At 36.1% G+C, this 18,896-nt stretch overlaps 2 protein-coding genes across 2 annotated transcripts in view; both read right to left on the bottom strand.

Moving 5' to 3' along the window:
- Positions 1-1,956: 1,956 nt before the first annotated feature.
- Positions 1,957-15,426, bottom strand: LOC148954305 (uncharacterized). The gene is made up of 5 exons (XM_089086210.1): positions 15,287-15,426; positions 11,833-12,041; positions 7,992-8,199; positions 5,079-5,144; positions 1,957-2,154 (listed from the first exon to the last, which is right to left on the bottom strand). Exons 2-5 carry the CDS (start codon positions 12,007-12,009, stop codon positions 2,036-2,038), a joined length of 570 nt encoding a protein of 189 aa, XP_088942336.1. The 5' UTR covers positions 12,010-12,041; positions 15,287-15,426; the 3' UTR covers positions 1,957-2,035.
- LOC148954306 (nucleoprotein TPR-like) overlaps positions 15,331-18,896 on the bottom strand; it is a 101,232-nt gene continuing 97,666 nt past the window's right edge. The window contains exon 23 of the mRNA XM_089086235.1: positions 15,331-15,428. Coding sequence (XP_088942361.1) covers positions 15,331-15,428 — 98 coding nt within the window. The remainder of the gene's footprint in view (positions 15,429-18,896) is intronic.

Raw genomic sequence — 18,896 nt, forward strand, 5'->3', positions numbered from 1 at the left:
ATAAGAACACTCGGGTACACAAGTAGCCAATGTAGGGTGAAGTTCTTAAGAGTTGTAAAATGTCGCAGGCATTGAAGCCAGGACGCTGAATTTCGGTTCATATTGACTTTTCGACCATCCACCAACAAAAACCAGGTTTTATCAAGGGTCAATGATCGAATAGGATTTTTCCACAATCAAGGACTGTGAAACTGATCCGATCATTGACCTTTGGTTTATGAAAGCGAAACTTGAAAAAATGGCCGAAGAAAAAAAAACTGCCTTTTTAGGCGTCGTTTGACCAAGCATAATCTCCCGAGAATGAAAAAAAAAACGCTATAAAAACACAAAAATTAAACCGAGGTAACAATAACTCATAGAGTCGACTCAACGGACCTCGAATGCGTGGGGCTCTGTCTGACCTGTGGTCGCCTAAGTACCTAATTCGATCAATAATCGTGCCAATAGAAATGGTATAACGGACGCAGCCTCACTAGACTGAGAAACTTTTTGACATCAAGATCTGCCCATAAGTAATCAACAGTGACGGTCATGTGAACAATACTTAGAATCCAAAACCAGCTTAGAAAAAAACTTCGAATTCTAGCCCACAAGTTGAAAAAAACGGCAAAAGTTTTACTGACCTAGTTCTCCGTATAAATCATAACTTTCTCTCTTTTGGGTCTTTTCCAACCTAGGAAAATCCCTTTCTTCGCTTCAGTCTCAGTTTTTCCGCACCTCCGTTAACTTTTCCATCAGTCACATCGTCCATCTCTCACAAGTTTAAAATTGGTGAATGCAATAGCCAAAATGTTACGCTTTTTCTAAGCTAAAATCCTTTTACTTAGGAAAACGAGAAAAAATGATCATTTAATACTTCCCAACAGACACCTTGACGCTCCAGTATCACAGTAAAGGTAATATACAGAAGCGAAAAGTTTTATACTCTCCATGGAAAATTTTTGACACAGGTCTAAAACCACACAAGCTTCATGACCTCGTCTTTGCGCACGCGCAATGGCAAATGTTCCCAATGGAAAACCAAGTAGCAACCGAAACTATAGCTCTGTCGTATATACTTCTGCTGACGTATTGCTCTGACGGTCCGTCAACTTGCCCAATTACGCGCTAAGAAATGTGCGCCATGTTTGGAAAAACATTTCGCTACTGTATATTACTTATACTGTGCTCCAGTACATACTGTTTCTCTTACTAGCTTGTAACGGAATCGGGCACACAGTGACACACAAAAATCCAACCTCTGAAGTCAAGAGACAATTGACAGGAAGTCAAGTCGCTACTATGTATCTACGCTGAATCTGTACGTAGGCCTATAATAACACAACCGAAAAATCGTCTAGCGGAATTTTTGTTGAACATTATGTCGACTGCACTTTTGTACCTAGAAAAATAAATAAAGGACCAGCCGGAAGGGACCCAAAACCGACTGACCAAGGGGACAATTGCCCCCCGGCCTAGTCCGCCTTTGACCACAATGAATGAATGTATGTTTTTTATTGCCCATCTTTAAGTAATAAAGACGGAGAACGAAACGAGTCTCGCAATGAAAAGAATTTAGGAGATTTATGGAAAGACTTTTGACGGTATTTTAATACAGATTTAGTCGTATTGGCTTCAAAAAAAGCATTCAATAGCAAGACAGTTTTGTCATTTTATTTCAACCTTAAATTTTAAGCTTACTTTCATATTTGACATAAATTTATTTCATTTAAATATAGATTTATTTTGGTATATCCTATGTCACATTTTAAGCTTTATTTTTACAAGTTAGTTACTATTTAAAGTAGTGCCATTAAAGTTTTCTATCGATAAAACTAAAAAAAACAGTGGTCTAACTTCTAAAAGACCCAGATAATGACACCAAAAAGATGTCAAGCTTTTTTATATTTATGTACCTAACTCCCAAATTATAATAAAGGTCACCTACACTTATTATATAATCAAAGTCATTTTATTTGTATACAAACTTTTTATTCATACAAAAAAAGAAGAAAAAAATTAGAAGTAAATTAGCATCCACTATAATGTTTAGTCCTTATTTGAAGCTTCCTCTGGACCTCCGAGCTCGGCCCCCAGAAGCACTGAATTGCTGCTGCGATGAAATCTGCTGACGCTGGGGCAGACGACGCAAAGTTGAACCACCACGAGTATATCCTGGAAAACGAAATTAGAATAAAAACTTCCAATTTACGGTTTATTATTATTAGCATTTATCCAACTTCGCTTTTAAACACATATACTTTTCATTAAACGTAACTTCAACAATTTTTCGAAAAAAAAAAAAAAAAAAAAAAAAAAACTAGAACAATATTTAGCAACATGTTTGCTTATATGAAAAAACACGAACAGGCAAAACGTTCATCAAAACGTTTTAGCATCAAAACGTGAACAGTCAAAACATTTTTGCATCAAAACATGAACAGGCAAATTATGAAACTTTTAAAACCGCATTTTTGGCATAGTGAAGATGGGTAGAAAAACAGAAAATGGAGACAGAGTTAGCCAAGTGGGTATCTATCGCCTAATGGCTGCCTAATATAGTTGATATTATATAGGTGCTTAGCAGACCTTTAACCATGTGCCCAGGAATGCAGTTTGGAGGGGCCCGGCATTTGAGAGGAATATTATCCCCAGAAGCATATTTGTTGGACCCTATGACTATTCCGAAACAAAATAAATTCTCAAATTTTTCACCAGATATCTTTGGGGGTTAAGGGGGGGGGAGCATAGCAAAACATTACGATGGGAGGGGGGGGGGTTACCCACAATAAATTTTGATTCTTAAAAAGATCCCTTGGATTCAGGATCCCCTCCTCTTAAACTGGGAAATAGTGCTGTAGTGGAAATTAAGACATAAATTAAATCTTTAACTTAAAATTTACCTTCCTAAATTAGTTCAAAACTCAAATAATACAAAATTGGTCTGTAATATTCCAATTCCCTCATTGATATAACTCTAATATACAACAATTTATTTGAATTTGGATATGATGTTACTATTAAACTGCTGAGCAGCGTACTGAATATAGCCTATTAAAGTATTTTCGGACTCTTAACCGACGCCAGCTTGACCAACCTGTGATTCAAGTCCGGTATATTCAAATACTAAGTTCCGTTATCAACACATTTAAAGAAACAAATAATGTCCGTATACTACTAATTATGCTATATTTATTACAAAATTAACTTTACTCATTAAATTATTATAAAATAAATAGTTGAATAATTGACACACAATTAACGCACTTAATTAAAAAAATAAAGCCCATTTATAAAATTATTCTAAACATACATGTGAATATTTAACACACATTTAACGCACTTTTTTTTTATTAGAAAATAAAGCCTATCCAATAAATTATTTTAAACAAGCATTTGAATATTTAACACATAATTAGTGCACTCTAATTGTTAGAAAATAAAACTTATCTATCTAATTATTATAAATAAACAATGGGAATTTTAACACAATTTAACCAAACTGCAATTCCATAGTACAAATAACAAGAACCGAATATTTATTTCAAGAGAGTGAATTGTCTTTCATGTTACTGTTTTAAAATAATTCCTCGCTATTTACCTTATGGTACCTGCACCATCTTATCAAGGCCATATCTAGGAGCGGGAAAGGGGGGAGTATGGGGTTTGAAATCTCCCTCAAAATGTTTGTCTGACTCGTAAAAACATTACAAAAATACACGTAAACAATTTTTGATGCGTTTTTCTAGATTTTTTTAAACGCCCCCCCCCCTCCCTTGAACAAAAATCCTGGACACGCTCTTGTATATAATAGCTGCTGGCAGTTATATAACGGAATGTAAAAACTAACTAAAATATACAATTTCAGCTAATTAAACCGACAAAATCAAAAAATTTTAACTCTTTAAGCCAATTCAAAAAAAAAAAACGGAGAACAAAGTATAGTAGTGGTAGAGAAATAAACACTGTTAGTAGAGAAACAACGTTTTAGACTAACATTAGACGTGTCTAGGCTAGTAGAATATAATGATAAAAAGAAATATAAAAATATAAAAAATTAACGTGATAAAATTAGTAAAAATTCCTTCTTTCAACAGTAAGTAATTTAATTACATATTGTTGCATAAAGCCAACAAGATGTTCATTCGTTTCTAACTTTTATCCCCCCCCCCCACCCCTGTTTCTCGTCTGAACTTTTTAATACTTTGTCAGTTCTTATTTTCTTTCGACAACTAGCATTATAATGTGTTGCGTAGGGTGATACCGTGTTACGTATATTTATTATGCGTATATTGAAAAAAGGGGTTGTGTGTATTGGAATTGGAAACCATTGGAAAAATAGACAGGCAGGAGAACGAGCAGCCCCTCATTTCTATTTTTCATTCTATTCGGCATTTTTGAATAAACGATCTTAAAAATCAAAAATTTGTCTTTGATTTCATTTATTTACCTTTTTTGCAAAGAAACACAGCACGCGGGACAAAAACAGGCTTACAAGTACAAATAGACGATAAATTTGAAATTGTTTCTATTTGGCGAGTTTTTTTTGTGCATTTCGTATTCTTGGGGGGGAGGCGAGGTCACCTCCAAACAGGAATATCTAAATATTTTTTTCCCTAAAAAAAACCCTATTTATATAATAATTATTATTACTGGAAATCAAATAACTTATGGGTCGGAAAACCCATAGTATGTACCAAGCATATGCCCTTATCCCTGAACTAGACCTAGTCCGTGCTGTACAATCCACTGAACAGGTCCAAACACAAACCAAGCGTCAATTCACGAAAATTCAGGGGAGGGGGCAAATACATTTTAAATCTAGCGGGAAAGCAAATTTTGTTGGACAATTTCTCTATGAAATTACTTCAAAATTTATTTTCTAAATCTAGAAAGTGTGTGGGGATGGGGATAAAAAAATATAGGGTCTAAATTTCTTTATAAATCTCACCTTAATGTTGTCTGGACTCCCCCCCCCCCCATTGACGCATCTATTATACCCTCACTATTGCTGCTAAGAATAGGCCCATCATATTGCGGAGCCTGCTATTCCCTAAAACCCAGAACCCCAAAATTTGTTTTTAAAAACAAGTATGTACCTTGACTTCCACGTACCGACCTTGCTTGCAAACTTGAAGACTGGGCCATAGCTGTACCGTCATTACCTGGAACAAAGAATATTTAACATAACGAAAAGTTATTTATTACATGATATTAATAATCAACGAGATCCGAAACGGAAAAAAGTAATTTCGGATTAAGGCAGAAAAATCGTAAAAATGTATACTATAAAAAGAAAAACAGTATATACAATAAAATATTTAACGCGATGATTCACTCTTGTAAATGGAAGACAGATATGGTAACGCTAGAAACAATTTTAGGGGATAACTTTAGAACATATACATATAGTAAAACGTTTTCGGGATATCATATGACATATCCTAAAGGGGTTGCAAGATCATCTTAGAACATTCAGATCGGCATGGTACAAAGAATAAGAAGAAAAGAAAATCTGACAACCTGATTTAAAGCAACACCGCCAGATATATGGATAAATAATCATTTTGCAAAAGCCAGGGCAATAAGGGAGTCACGTCAAAAATATCTAAATCAACGACAACGGAAATGGGATAAAAAAATAAATAATTCATTTCCGCAAACCATCTCTTAGGATTTTCCGAACTTTACTAAATTGAACCATATTTCGTAGAACCACTAAAACAGATCACGATGATACAAACTTAATTACATAAAGCGGATACATAATAGCAACAGAAGCAATCAATAGACATAAAATTACGAGACTTGGGGGTAGAAAACAAAATGGACATAATTTTGTCTCGAGGTTCTGCCCGGAACCTCGGGTGAAAACAAGGTGAAAGAGATGTCTTTTCCTTAGCGCCAATGTGGCGTAGTTGGGATTGACGAAATCCCAACCCTTTCTCTAGCGCGTCTACTTTGAGTGGTGGCGAGATTTTCTAGCAGGAAACTCCACCGGCTTCTTAAAGAGTTCACAGGGACGAGATAGTAGAGCTCAGTCTCTATTAAACGCTAACTGGGTATTATCATAATAAACGGAATCATCACTTTAAAAAAATATTAGGAATAGTTACAAAATGAAATACTTTTTTATTTGTAGATCAAACTCTCTCGCAAGTATATTGACAAATAGTAGATTAATTTCAAAATTTATGTAGTGTTGAAACAGGTGAGTTAATCCACAAAAATGTAGAAGGGGGAGAAAGGTAATCTTGTTTTTTTTTCAGTTTTTAATGAAAATACCGAAAAAATATATTTTTCAAAAACCTAGGGGGTACGGGGTAGCCAAACAAATCACTGTCATTTACAATTCTTACTACACAGAGGCAAAATCCCATTGTAATTTGGCCATCTGCCATCTCTACGATTGCACAGCCATTCCCAGTGGTTCATAAAGGTCTATAGAGAGAGGTTATAGAGGGACGCCCAAACGAGGATGTAATACTGGCAACAATAGGAAAAAATTATAAGTACTAAAGCCCCAAAACTAATTTTATTACGGGAAACAAATGTACAAGACCAGTTTAAGGATTTTTACTAATAACCCATAAATGCTGTTAAACAAAATACGGCAGCAAGAGGTACTTTCAGAAGATGGAAAAGTTTCCAGAAGAAGAAAAGATCCAAAGATTAGAATCATCCCTTTCTACAAAAAAACAAAAAAAAAAAAAAAAAAAATAACCGAGTTCAAGAACTACCAAGCAATATTTCCGTAGCCATTGGAGTCCAAACATTCATTGAGGCTTTTCTCAATCATTTCGGCTATCGATACATATGAGGAGGCGGCCACTCCTCGAGCTCCCCACTATTTGAACTAAAGTTTGATAAATGCTTCTGTAATACGTGAAAACTATAGGGTATGGCTGGTTTAGTGAAGGGGCACCTCCCTCACAATTAGGATGATTTCGTGTTCTTTAAGTCTTAACATCGCTTTATATTTTCATTTGAAAACTCAATTTCCTTAATCTAATTTCTGACCAACCCCATTTTCAGCGACAGGTCCCTCATGTATAGAACATTTATAAGTGTTAAATTTAATAATATTCTTTACATTAATTCTGGCTTAATACAGTCAAGAAAGACCTGGAACCATTTGAGGGCTTTTAACACCACGGGCAAAGATGGGATAAATATTTGTTGGTGATCAATACACCACACACTGAAGACCGAGCAGCATGGCGCTCAATCGTCATTCAGGTCATAGCACCAGGGCTGAAGAGCTTGCGTCCTGAGACAAGCACAAGTAAGTGAAGTTGTTGGTATAGCATAAAAAGAATCTAATACACACCGTGCAATTGATTAGTACCTATAAGAATGTGATGAAACATATCATAATGATACCTAAGACTCATAACAATACAGACAAACCTCAAAATTTTTGACACTATTTACCCTCCCTAAGCCAGATTCATGCAACAATCTGGTGAATTTTTGTGATTTTTTTTCTAACTGATTATTCACAAGATCTGTCCGAGAGCCATATATTCGTCAAAATTAATGTAAATAAATATTTCGTCCACAACATAAACACACGTTTTCCATCGACCCCCCCCCCCACACCCTAGAACATCTCTGATGGGACGAGTCTTGAAATCCACTTGGAAAACAATTCGTTGCATCTTAATGGGCTCCAAGCATACAACCTGAGGGCATCAAACCTTTATTTAATCATTATGAGGACTTTAAACATCTCTTCTTCGGTAAGGCAGAATAGCTAGCCTAAATTTTAGAGCACCCCCAGAGAAAAAACAAAAAGCATTAAAGAAGGGGGGCTAAAAAGGGTCTTACCCCTTACTGGCGGAACAACCAGCTATACTCATCCCGGTTTTCGACTGACTCTTGTCGAACATTTTTGAGCGCTTTTCAAGTTCCCCTTCAGTTCTCCTTAGTGATGCAAAATAGTTTATCATTGTTTTAGAGCCCTAAAGAAAAAAGGTCTTAAAGAAGAAGAGGACTAATAAGGGCATTACCGCTAGCTGGGGAATCAACCATCTCTGTCCCATCCCCGGCTGATGCTTCTTGACCAGACGTTGATACCTCAGCCACTTCCTCAAATAAAACTTCCAAGCCTTCCCCTTCTTCAAGTTGACCAGCATCCGTGGCCTCAAAGTCACGAGTTCCGGATGTCTGTCCCTCCATGGCGGGTGAAACACCAAACATGAAAGGACGAGCAGCGACCTTTGAGAAAAAAGATAACCTCAATAAAACAGATCATTTGAAAATAAACAGTATAACTATTTACTTATTATGGTAATTGGACAAGCTACAAAAGGGGGGTGGGGGTGGAAATGTCATCAAAACATAAAGTATTGAAGGTAATAACCCGACTCCAACTCCAACACCCGACTGTAGGTGCTGAACTCAGAAGTGAGGTTCTTAATGATATTTTACAGCCCTTCATGTGTAATTGATGTTTTTCCATTAAACTTTTATATAAAAATTAGAAGTTTTTAGGCAACGTTTGAAACTCCAAATAGCAATATTTTAGCCCCCCTCCTGCTTTTTCCCGCACGAAATAGTTGAAATATATCAATGAAATGCCTAAACTACCAAGGATATCAAAATATAAATATTATGGCCTTTTTTCTTTTAGTTTCTTCAAAATCACGAATATTTTGGGGCAGTACGCTATTTGTGTCGTGTTGACATGATGAACCGTTAAAATAAATAAATAATATTAATTACTTGAATTTGACAATGCTTTTTGCCCACAAAAATTCAAATATTAACAATTTGCTGATACCCTAAGACAACTAAATCTTCATAGGGGATCTAAACTTTAAGCAGTTTTGTGAAATGTTTTTCGTTTGTTTACTTTTTGTTGATTTTTCACCAACGACTTTTTTTTTTTTTTTTTTTTTTTTTTTTTTTTTTTAATTTGCCGCCCGCTATGACCAAAAACTATGAGCGCATACGGAGGTATTCTTAATTAAAAAATAAAATTCCCAATTTTTTCTAATTTTCTGAAGATACACATGGTTCTATTCGATCAGAACCATATCGAACCCCAGGCCATATATAACCAGGGGTTCAATCCCCGCTACGGCAAGGTTGGGCAACAAGCTTGCTACTCGTCACTGTGAAAAACGATCCAGCCACTACAACGTCAATTCGACGCCCTATGCGCCAGCAGTGGCTCAGGAGGATCTCTATCTTTTTCTTTTTTTTTGAACCTATGGTTCTGTAAGTTTCAACTCAACCAATTCAAAAAATTTGATTTAAGTTCACTGTCTTTGGTACTTTAATAGATAGTTGCTTTTTTCCCGCATAGTAAAAGCAAGAAACTTGTATTAATATTTTTTACATTTCAATTAAATCTACCATGGCCGTGGAATCTGTAAATTATGAACATGACTCCGCCTGATTACTACTTCTGAAAAATTCCTTGAATCTTTTAATTTTTCAGAAAATTCACTCATTAGATTCTGGCTAGGGCTTTGTTTTCTTTATTTCCAGTCGTTTTACTTTTTCCCGGGACTTCAAATCCTATAAGCTGGGCCAATAAACAAAATTAAAAAATAACAGCTAAAACAAACACACTAAACAACCAAAACATTTTTGATAAACTTTAAAATACACTTCAACGTATAAAGTTCATTTTAATTCCTCCGTTGTCCATTTCTTAAAAAAAAAGTTAGCGGAGGTACTTTCTTTCAGGTACCGATTTGGTTCAGCTTTTAGAGAGAGAATTTCTATACAATTAGTGTTAAATTAAACACAGTTACTTTCACCAGAGTTTCATTTTTAAGTCCAGATTTTGTGATGCCATCTTCCACCAAGTGACAAAAATAAAAAAAAAATTATTGGACGATTTTTGGATAATTGGTTCCTTGCAACAGCTGGGGTTGAACCTCATCCCCAAATTTTCCAGGCGGGGCTTTATCCACTACGCTGTTACAAGGTATATTATTTGGATATTCATAATATGCATGCTGTGGATGTATCTTAACTCTGAGAGAAAATGACCCCATATCCTAGAGAAAGAATTGTCACTACAATCATTATGTCGGTCTTAATTTCACATTTAAACTAACGAAATTCAGTATAAGCCTAGAATCTAAGCTATTGAGAAGAAAAATGGCTAAGAAAAGAATTTGTGCTTTATGATATACGGATAAACTGGAATTAAAGCATTTTGAAGGCACCTTCAGTACCCCAGCTACCCCAGTTTTCAAAAGAATCACTCTGACTCCAGCCCTGAATATTTTAGGGGCCAAGATCATATTTAAATCTTAAGAATATTTTGAAGCACTGAATAATTAAATTTTTTTGTAATGTTAAAGATAAGATTTGAGCACACAACTATGACTTCCAAGTCCAAAATCTTAAAGGCCAAACACGGATTCCAGCTTCAGCCAACTTGGCTTTTGGGTTAGTGATTAGGAACCAGAAACCAAAATTAAAAGCGCCTGATTCAATCCCATCCAATAAGGGAGTGCCCAGTGGCAATAAGTAAGCCAAGAAGTCTTAATGCAGGTTTACTTAATGAACACATCAACTGTTTTGCAAAAAAATTATTACAAAGAAAGTGCCAATAATCACAAGCATTAAAGTAATTACTAGACGTCAAGTTACTGCAAGAATATGAGTTAATCAAGGGAATTAATTAAAAAAATAAAAATAGTGCAACAATAAAGATTTGAATATTGGAAACTAAGGTAAGGAGAGTGGTTGAGTATGATTCCAAAAAGCAGGCACTTCAAAAGGCATTGTCTAACTGTATATCAAATAAAAATCTGTACAAGAAATATGGTTTAATGCGACTTTCTACGGAAATAACGAAAGAAAGTTTAATGGCACTTTTGTACAGATGAAGGGAAACAGATGGTTGCTAGGGAGTATGCATCATAATGCTTGGGTGAAAAAAAGAAAAAAAATCCAGTCTCTATTTGGCCTTTTCTGCAAATAAGCAAAAATGAAATATTTCTGGGATCATCTGTCCTACTATCCTACTGTTTCTTCTTCAGTAATGTGGGAAAAGCAGCATCTTTTCTTTTTTTTACTTTCATCTACAATAAACAGAATATACACTTGTTTCAGCATATCTGCATCTCTACAAGCTTCGTATTACTTGGGTGACAAAAAAAAAAAAAAAAAAAAAAAAAAAAAAAAAAAAAAAAAAAAACTCAATTTGGCCTTTTCTGCAAATAAGCAAAATAGCACATTTTTCTTTGGTGATCTGTCTCTACCATTTAATTTTCAGCAACACGGAAAAGCAATGCCTTTGGTTGCTTTTCTGCCAATCTGCAAACTATAATTCTAATTCCACTTTCTTTTTCAAAAGAAATCATCATTTTTTCTTTCCAGTTTCGCAAAAAAAACGCTTAACTTAGCTTAAAGTCCAAACCCTGGTTATGTAGGAAAAACACTTGAGTCAAAGTAACGTCTTGGATGTCATCATCTTTTTCAAAAGATGCAAAGGATAAAAAAAATATCATCATCATCAGTTTAAAAAAAAAAAATTATGATCGAAAACGCCTTTATTTTTATAAAAAAGGGATCACAATAGCCAGAACAGAAAAAAACAAACAGAACAGACAAACAAAAATGACGGAAAACAAAAACAGAAAAATAAGAAATAGAAAAAAAAGAAATGGAAAACAGCTTAAAATAACCCGAAATCTTGTTTGTTTCATAGGAATGCTTACACAATTTGTAACAGGGAACGATCCTACCACTACTGTGTTCTCCGATATTATGGATCTCTCCCCCCCCCCTAAAAAAAGTTAAAGGTAGGGAGGAAGGTAGGCACACAAACTAATGATTAAATAACAATCAACTAATTATTAAGGGATGATTTAGGAGCCATACCTGAGTTGAGGTGCCCATTTCGTTGCTGCTATCTCCACTCCTTTGCTTCTTTGGACTCGAGGCTTTTGATAGCGGAACTTCACCATTTTCATCACCAATCTCACTTCTTGACGGCTGTTCAGCAAGACTGGATTCTGGATGCTCAAGCTCACCCCGTTGCTCATTTATTGCCATCATTTCCTCACCGACAGTGGCTTCATTTTCATTAGCTGGAAAAAAAGACTTATTGTACATGTAATATAATTATCTACACACATTTATATAATAAAATATGTATAAATATAAAATGAATATAGTTATTACATAATTATTAACTCTATTTGGTTTTAAGTGATTGGACAGGATTTGGTTGGAATTAATCATTCACGCTACGGCTGGAATACATCGAAAGGCGCTGTATCACCATTTTGTGATAAACAGAATATCTTAGCAGCCATTTTCAAACACAACAAGCTCTCTAACATAGTTCAATCTATAGAAAAAGAGACGACTTCTAAAAGAAAAAATCCTGTGACCTAAGTTTGCTTTGTTTACTGGCCTAAAATTTCAATCAGAAGGACCAATGAGGTTGAATTTCAACTTTTTGTTCTTTTTATTGCCTCAATTCCACAGAGGAGAACTAATAAAGTGTGGTTGTTTATTTCTTTAAAACTTAAGTAATAATGCAATTGACTTACAAAAAAAAACACAGTTGTAAACCAATAAAATTACACCACAATTTAACCAGTAGTTGTAAGAAAGCAAAACCTCTTTTTTTTTCTTGTTCAGTCCGTTTTCCTTTTTGTTATGTGGCTCTTCAAACACGCAGAAGCGTCTGCTTTTTTTCTAAACTAAACGTTATTCTTTTTTCTCACTTTTAGAAAATTTTTAAAATCTAACTTTTGCTGGTCATTTTGGCATATCTTTGACAAAGACAAGAAGAAGAAGAAGGAGAAAACAAAGTAACACAATTGTACTACAATAATTTGACTTACAATTACCAGCAACTTAGATCTTTATAGAGGGCATGACGAAAAGTTGGAGGCCTTTGACTAACCTGGAATGAGACTTACGAGGTTTATACTTACTTGCTTACTTGTGCTTGGATCAGAACACAAGCTATGTAGGTCTCCCTGGCGACATGATTTGGAAGACTGTTGAATTCCACAGGTTACGGCCTTGCGTTAATGGGGCTATAATTTCGAGCCATGAAGGGTCCCATCTGCGACCATGTCTCCGGAATCAGCCAATCGGCTCGAGGTCAGATTTGACGGTGTTGGGCCAAATTTTGGGTTGTCCTCCATGTCGTTTCCTCCAATCAGGTGCTGGTTTCAGCGTAGGTTTTGATTTATAAAAGCCTCGGTCGGTCTTCGGCAAACAAGGCCGAACCGGGACACGCGGCAGCATCGAATGGTAGTTGTGATGTCGTACTTCTGATCAAAACGTTGGCAGATGATCGTATTTGGGATTCGTTCGCTGAGTCGTAACCCCAATATGCTCCTCAGGTATCTGTGTTCAAAAGTGTTGAGGGTGTGTGCCTCGGTGACTTTTAAGGGCCACGTCTCGCAGCCGTACAGTAAGACCGATCGGACTAGGGCATCATAAATGCGGATTTTTGTTTTCCAGCCGATTTCCTTCCTTTTCCGACAGCGGAAGCTGATACAATACGTCACTGGATTTCTTCGCTACATCCGCCGTTGATGTTGATGTACGATCTGAGATACTTGAATTTATTGACAACTTCAATCTGCAATTGGTTAAGAGTTATAGGGGTAGAGTTTATATTTGGGGCATTACACATAGCTTTAGCATATTTTTGTAGGCAGATGGCGAAAGTAAAAGCTTATTTTTGGCCTGTGAAATTGGCCAGCAATTTAGTGTTTACTATTTGATAACTATAAATTTTTAGTAACTGTAACTATCTGGTTAGCACAGCTATTAGGTAACTATTTCATAAAAGAATTAAATCATACTACGTACGACTCATACTACGTATGACTGAAGTAGGCTATTTTTAGTAGATTATTTAAAAAGGCATTTTGTGAAGTTTTTAAGCCATATATATCAGCCTAGATAACTAAACTCAGAAAGTCTTTCCGTATTTCCATTTATTTGTATGTTTCTTATTTGCAAAATGGGATACTTGAGGTTTGTTTTTTATTGAAATGCGTTACATCCCGTTTCCTCATTCTTGGAAATAGTTAGAAAAACTAATTTTCTAAAGATTATTCCTCACTAACACTTGAAATTCACTATCTGTATACACAATCTTATCAGATATTCTCATGTACTCCAGATACCGACCATTAGGTCATAACTTCCCCCTAAGATTACGTGTACTAGGGCGCAAAATGCACTTTCGCAGCAGCTTCGATCTGAAAACTCTCTTGATCTTTAACATTTTTATATGTTATTGTTAAATATGATATATAGCAACAATTAAAATTTGTCATGGAGCAGACTTAGTGGAAGATGAAATACCATTAAGGTCTTCTCCAATATTAAGGATCCCAGAGGTATATGGATTGAATAGTGTGAAGAAATTGGACAGAGAACGGGCAGGAATCGGCTATAACAAATATCCGGAAGGTTTCTGATTAAATTGGGATTAAAATACAAATGCGTAAACTATTAGTAGATGTGCGGGGAGACGAATGTTAGGCGACGCTGGAAGGGGGGTGGGGGGAGAGGAGAAAAAAAGCTTTAAACTGAGTTGGATGGAGAAGTAAAAGCTGTGTCCGCATCTCAGGGGCTTTAAACCTAAAAGGAAAAAGTATCTTCCATACGTAATTGACGAAGGATAAACGTCTACCTAACTTCAGGGACAGCAAGACAGCGAAAAAGGGATACACATAGAAAAGTATATTCAGAGAGGGATAGGTAAGAAAGAAACGAAAGGAAGGGGAGAGATGCAATTTGTTTGAAAAGCGAGAAGAAGTTGTGTTCAGGAGAATAAACTTCACAAAACGCCCCCTGGATACGGCCTTGTCTAAACTAACCTTATGACCGATCAACAGTGATGGGCTGGCAGCTCTCAAGAGAAGAAAAAAAACGCCATGAACAGCAAGATTAAATGCAGAAGGTAATGCCGAAAGGAAACAAAAAGCATCCGAGGGCCAAGTGGAGGGAGGAAGAACTCGGTTTATATACAGTTCTACTAGTTTTTTTTAAGTCAGACAATTTTTTTAGGGGGGGGGGGTCAGACTAAGTACCCCCCCCCCCCTATATACGGCCTTGCCATCAGTAACTTTATGACCGACCGACAGTGAGGGGCAAGGTAGCTTCCTAGAGAAAAAACCCATGAACAGCAAGATTATAAGCAGAAGGCTTTGCTCAAAGGAAAAAAAAAAAGTGTGTAAGGGCCGAGTGGAGGGAGTTAATGAAAAGCCTACAAAGCGGGCTTTTTGCAAGCTGATAGGCCCAGCCTTTTTTGCTGGTATATAAATAAAACAATGAATTAAACAACCTAACTGACATAGTCCAGAATCCTCATTGGATTGCTCTTCCTCAGAAGCCTCTTCATCCTCCTCCTCCTCCGATGTCTTCAGAGACTTCTGTCACTTCACCTTCATCATAGCTCACTTCATCATTTCCTTCCTCCCAAGTTGGTTCATTCTCTGAATTACAGAAAATAACAAATTAGGAAGGACATAGTGAAAAGAGTCACAAACTATGTTTAAATACATTTATTTGTCTCTTGTCCAGTTCTCCCACTCTACATATTTATAATTACATCATGATTGAAATACTCCAGCCCAATTTAGCATCCTCACCTTTCTAATCAGCGCTGGAAGAAAATTAGGTAAACCCAAAAGCTTACTCTATATCACTGATCAATCCAAAAGCATAGACTATAAATCATCTAAGAGGAGGGCTTGTTGCCCTCCTCTTACCTATAAAAAAGACTGACATGAAACCCTTAGAAGATGAAAGGGCTAGTAAGTTAAAGATAATTTCGTAAACCACATTAGTCTGTCATCACAAAAATCAAAAGAGAAGAATGTGAGACAATTGTTTTCCTTCTTCAGCAATATTGACAAAGTGTTCACGTTGTTTGTTTTTGTCTTTTTACTCGTTCGCATTATCGCTCAGAAAATGTTAATTTAATTTTTTAGACTTTTTCTATTATTGCTGCAGAAGGAAAGCAGTTGTTTTCTCGAAATATCCGTTTGTTGCATCCAGTATCCTTCTTCTTCTTTTTCATGTAAGTTTCGCTAACTGTACAATTGTTAAATGGATGGCTCATGATGTTTTTCCCTAATCTCAAAATTTGAAGCACTAAACTTGGGTGCAACCCTAGTTTGGGTTCATTTCTTTTTCAATTGAGAATAGGAAAGCTTATGGGCTGCAAGAAGCTAAGAAATTTAAAACAGTCGCCATATCCCAGCTTCTATGTATTATCTTCAAGCAGTCCACATTTGTTTACACATACACTTACATGCTAAAAAGACTGACCCGAAACCCTTAAAAGAGGAAAGAACTAACATTTATGGAAAATTTTTGCTAACTGTGCAGCAGTTAAATTGCAGTGTTCATCATGTTTTTCCCTTATCTCATAACTTGGACCATCAATTGAGACAAACTTGTGTCCAATCGTTTTTTTTAAAGCCTTTGGGCTACTAGTTGCTAACACATTCAAAATAGTCACCTTAATCCCAGCTTCTGTGTATCATGTTCTAGCAATTCCGCTTTTGCTTTCGCCATTTTAGCGGCTTTTGACACCAGATGGTATTAACATACTAGGAAATGCTTTATAGCCAGGGCCGTGGAGTCGGAGCCGTAGAGTTTTAGAAAATGTTTGCTGAAGGGAGTCACAGTTGGTGTCGGTATACTTAAAATGTCTGGAGTCGGAGTTGTTTCTATTTTAGAAGCGACTCCAAAGCCCGATCAGATAGTGAGTTACCAGTCCCCAAGATGCTCTCTTGCAGAAGAGATGCAATGCTTGAAAAGCGACAAAACTTTGAAAGTACGTTTCTAAATGCCTTTCGATATTCTAGACATGGCGTTTAAGAGCTGATTTGTGCTTCTTGTGTTTTTCTTCTTTTTTTGTTTACTCATGCAGTTACATGGCTTATGATGGGCATTATGACGAGTAATGCATATATACATTGCTCTGTTGAATCCTGATGTCCCCGAATAGCTTCCTCCAAGGTCCCTATTTATTCGCCAGTCTAAGAAAGGTGTTCAAAATATTGTTACAATCTACTAATGACCTTTATAAATTTGACGATAATCCTCATTTCTTATTTTTCATTTCTATTTTTAACTACATTTCTATGCTGCGTTCAAATCGTACCCTAAACACATTATGCTTTCTCCTGAATATGAATGCTTGACGATTTGTTTTTAAATTTTGATGTAAGTTTTATTTTGAATTATTTTCACTCTTCTGTTTTCAATTTCTTTTTCTATCCTTTTTATATCGTTTTGACTGTTAATAGCTCCATTTTAGTTTATCGTCTTGAGCAACTTATTTGTGTGCATTTTTACGATAATTAATTTAATTTTACGGTAATTTAACGATAACACTAGACGATAAACTACTTTAATTTAACACTTTAATTTAACAATAAATTTGAGAAATAATAGCAAATATATCATCGTGTACCCTCAGAAGGCTCTGTGACTGAGAATTTACGAAAAAATTTGAAAAAACAACTATTTGACAACAAAGCCACTACACTAATTACCTGCTGAAAAAAGAGTCAGAACAAAATGCCATACACAATAAACAATATAATCATGCATTTCCAGCCTAGCCCAAAGAAATCCACTGTAGGGAGCATTAGAGTTTTGTGTTTTACTTATTAGTAATTTTTGACATGAACAAGTTCGGCAGTTTCGTTTGAAATAATCGTTTTAAAGATGCAACCTTATCTTATCCCAAAGGAACCTTTAAAAGTCTTCCACAAGCGACTACACAAACAAATGGAGAACGAACCATTTAGAATGGCGCATGGGGTCCAACCGTATGGCAGTAACTTGAAAACTAAATCCCTCTCCCCAGTACCACTATGTTGGACCATTGCGCTTGCGCTGTGTCAAGCACATCCACACATATAGCGGGCATTAACCGTACCACCGGTCTCAAACTTATACCAACAGTAGCGAAGAATGACATTTTATTCGATGAAACGGAGTGCATGACATTGCTTTCAACTAATCAGAGGCTCTTTCCACTGAGGTACCGAAATGGAGAGTGGTATTTTATACCTTTTGTAAAAGTGTCACTGAGAGCTAATGAAAACCACTCTTTCTCGAGAAAATCTGAATTCCACGCTACTGTTGGTTAATATTTGAAACAGACGACCGAAATAGCGATACTGTGGGGTTACGCAAATGAGACTGGTAAACCACGTTCGCCACTCTGATAATGATAGATTTCATCTTAATAGGTGGGTGTCAATTTTTTTGGTTGCACTGAAAAATAAGCCGAACTAATCAAACTAGAAACGTGAAATCCTATGCAGGATAATTTTGGAACAATGAGAATGGATACAGACTATGAAAACACAGACTATACAAAAAAAGAAAAAAAAGAAAAAAAAGAAGAAAAGAAAATAACAAGCACAAAGTCACAGACTATGAAATCCAGAAAACACAGGACCTTGAGAGGAAATTATAGCCTAGTAAACGACACAGCAATTGCTCTTGATTCTGATTAACGAACGGTGGGTGCAGTGAAGATGTTAAAAAAAGAATAGCCGAGGCCCAGGGTGTTTTTTCACAAAAGAAAAAGGTTAAGAAAAATAATAGGATGTGAACCAAGATTAAAATATTTGAAGCTACAGTGATGACAGTGGTTAAGTATGGTTCTCAAGCGTGGTCGCTCCGAAAAATGGAGGAAGATTTGCTAGATGTTTTCCAGAGAAATTCCGTAGAGACTATTTCGAGTACCCGACTGACTGACCGTATTTCAAACAGTAGGCTGTGCGAAAAGTGCGGTTCAATCCCGCTATCTAGGGCTATAATGAGAGAAAGGTTGAGATGGCTAGGGAACGTTCTGTGGATAAAGGATCACAGATTGCGAAAGCTTTCTCTTTCCGGCCCACCGTTGGGGTAGGAAGACGTCGTAAAGAAAGATG

This window comes from Artemia sp. Qi Xiang Cuo, chromosome 3, assembly GCF_049724085.1.
Source record: "Artemia sp. Qi Xiang Cuo chromosome 3, ASM4972408v1, whole genome shotgun sequence".
In the NCBI taxonomy this organism is placed as follows: Eukaryota; Metazoa; Arthropoda; class Branchiopoda; order Anostraca; family Artemiidae; genus Artemia; species Artemia sp. Qi Xiang Cuo.

What these genes read in the sequence shown, in the direction of transcription:
- LOC148954305 (XM_089086210.1), bottom strand. Translation starts at nt 12,009, where the DNA reads ATGATGGCAATAAATGAGCAACGGGGTGAGCTTGAGCATCCAGAATCC. An exon ending in AAATGGGCACCTCAACTCAG is followed by an intron (nt 8,200 to 11,832) that starts GTATGGCTCCTA and finishes TTTTTCTCAAAG; the next exon opens with GTCGCTGCTCGTCCTTTCAT. An exon ending in GTCGGTACGTGGAAGTCAAG is followed by an intron (nt 2,155 to 5,078) that starts GTACATACTTGT and finishes TTCGTTTTCCAG; the next exon opens with GATATACTCGTGGTGGTTCA.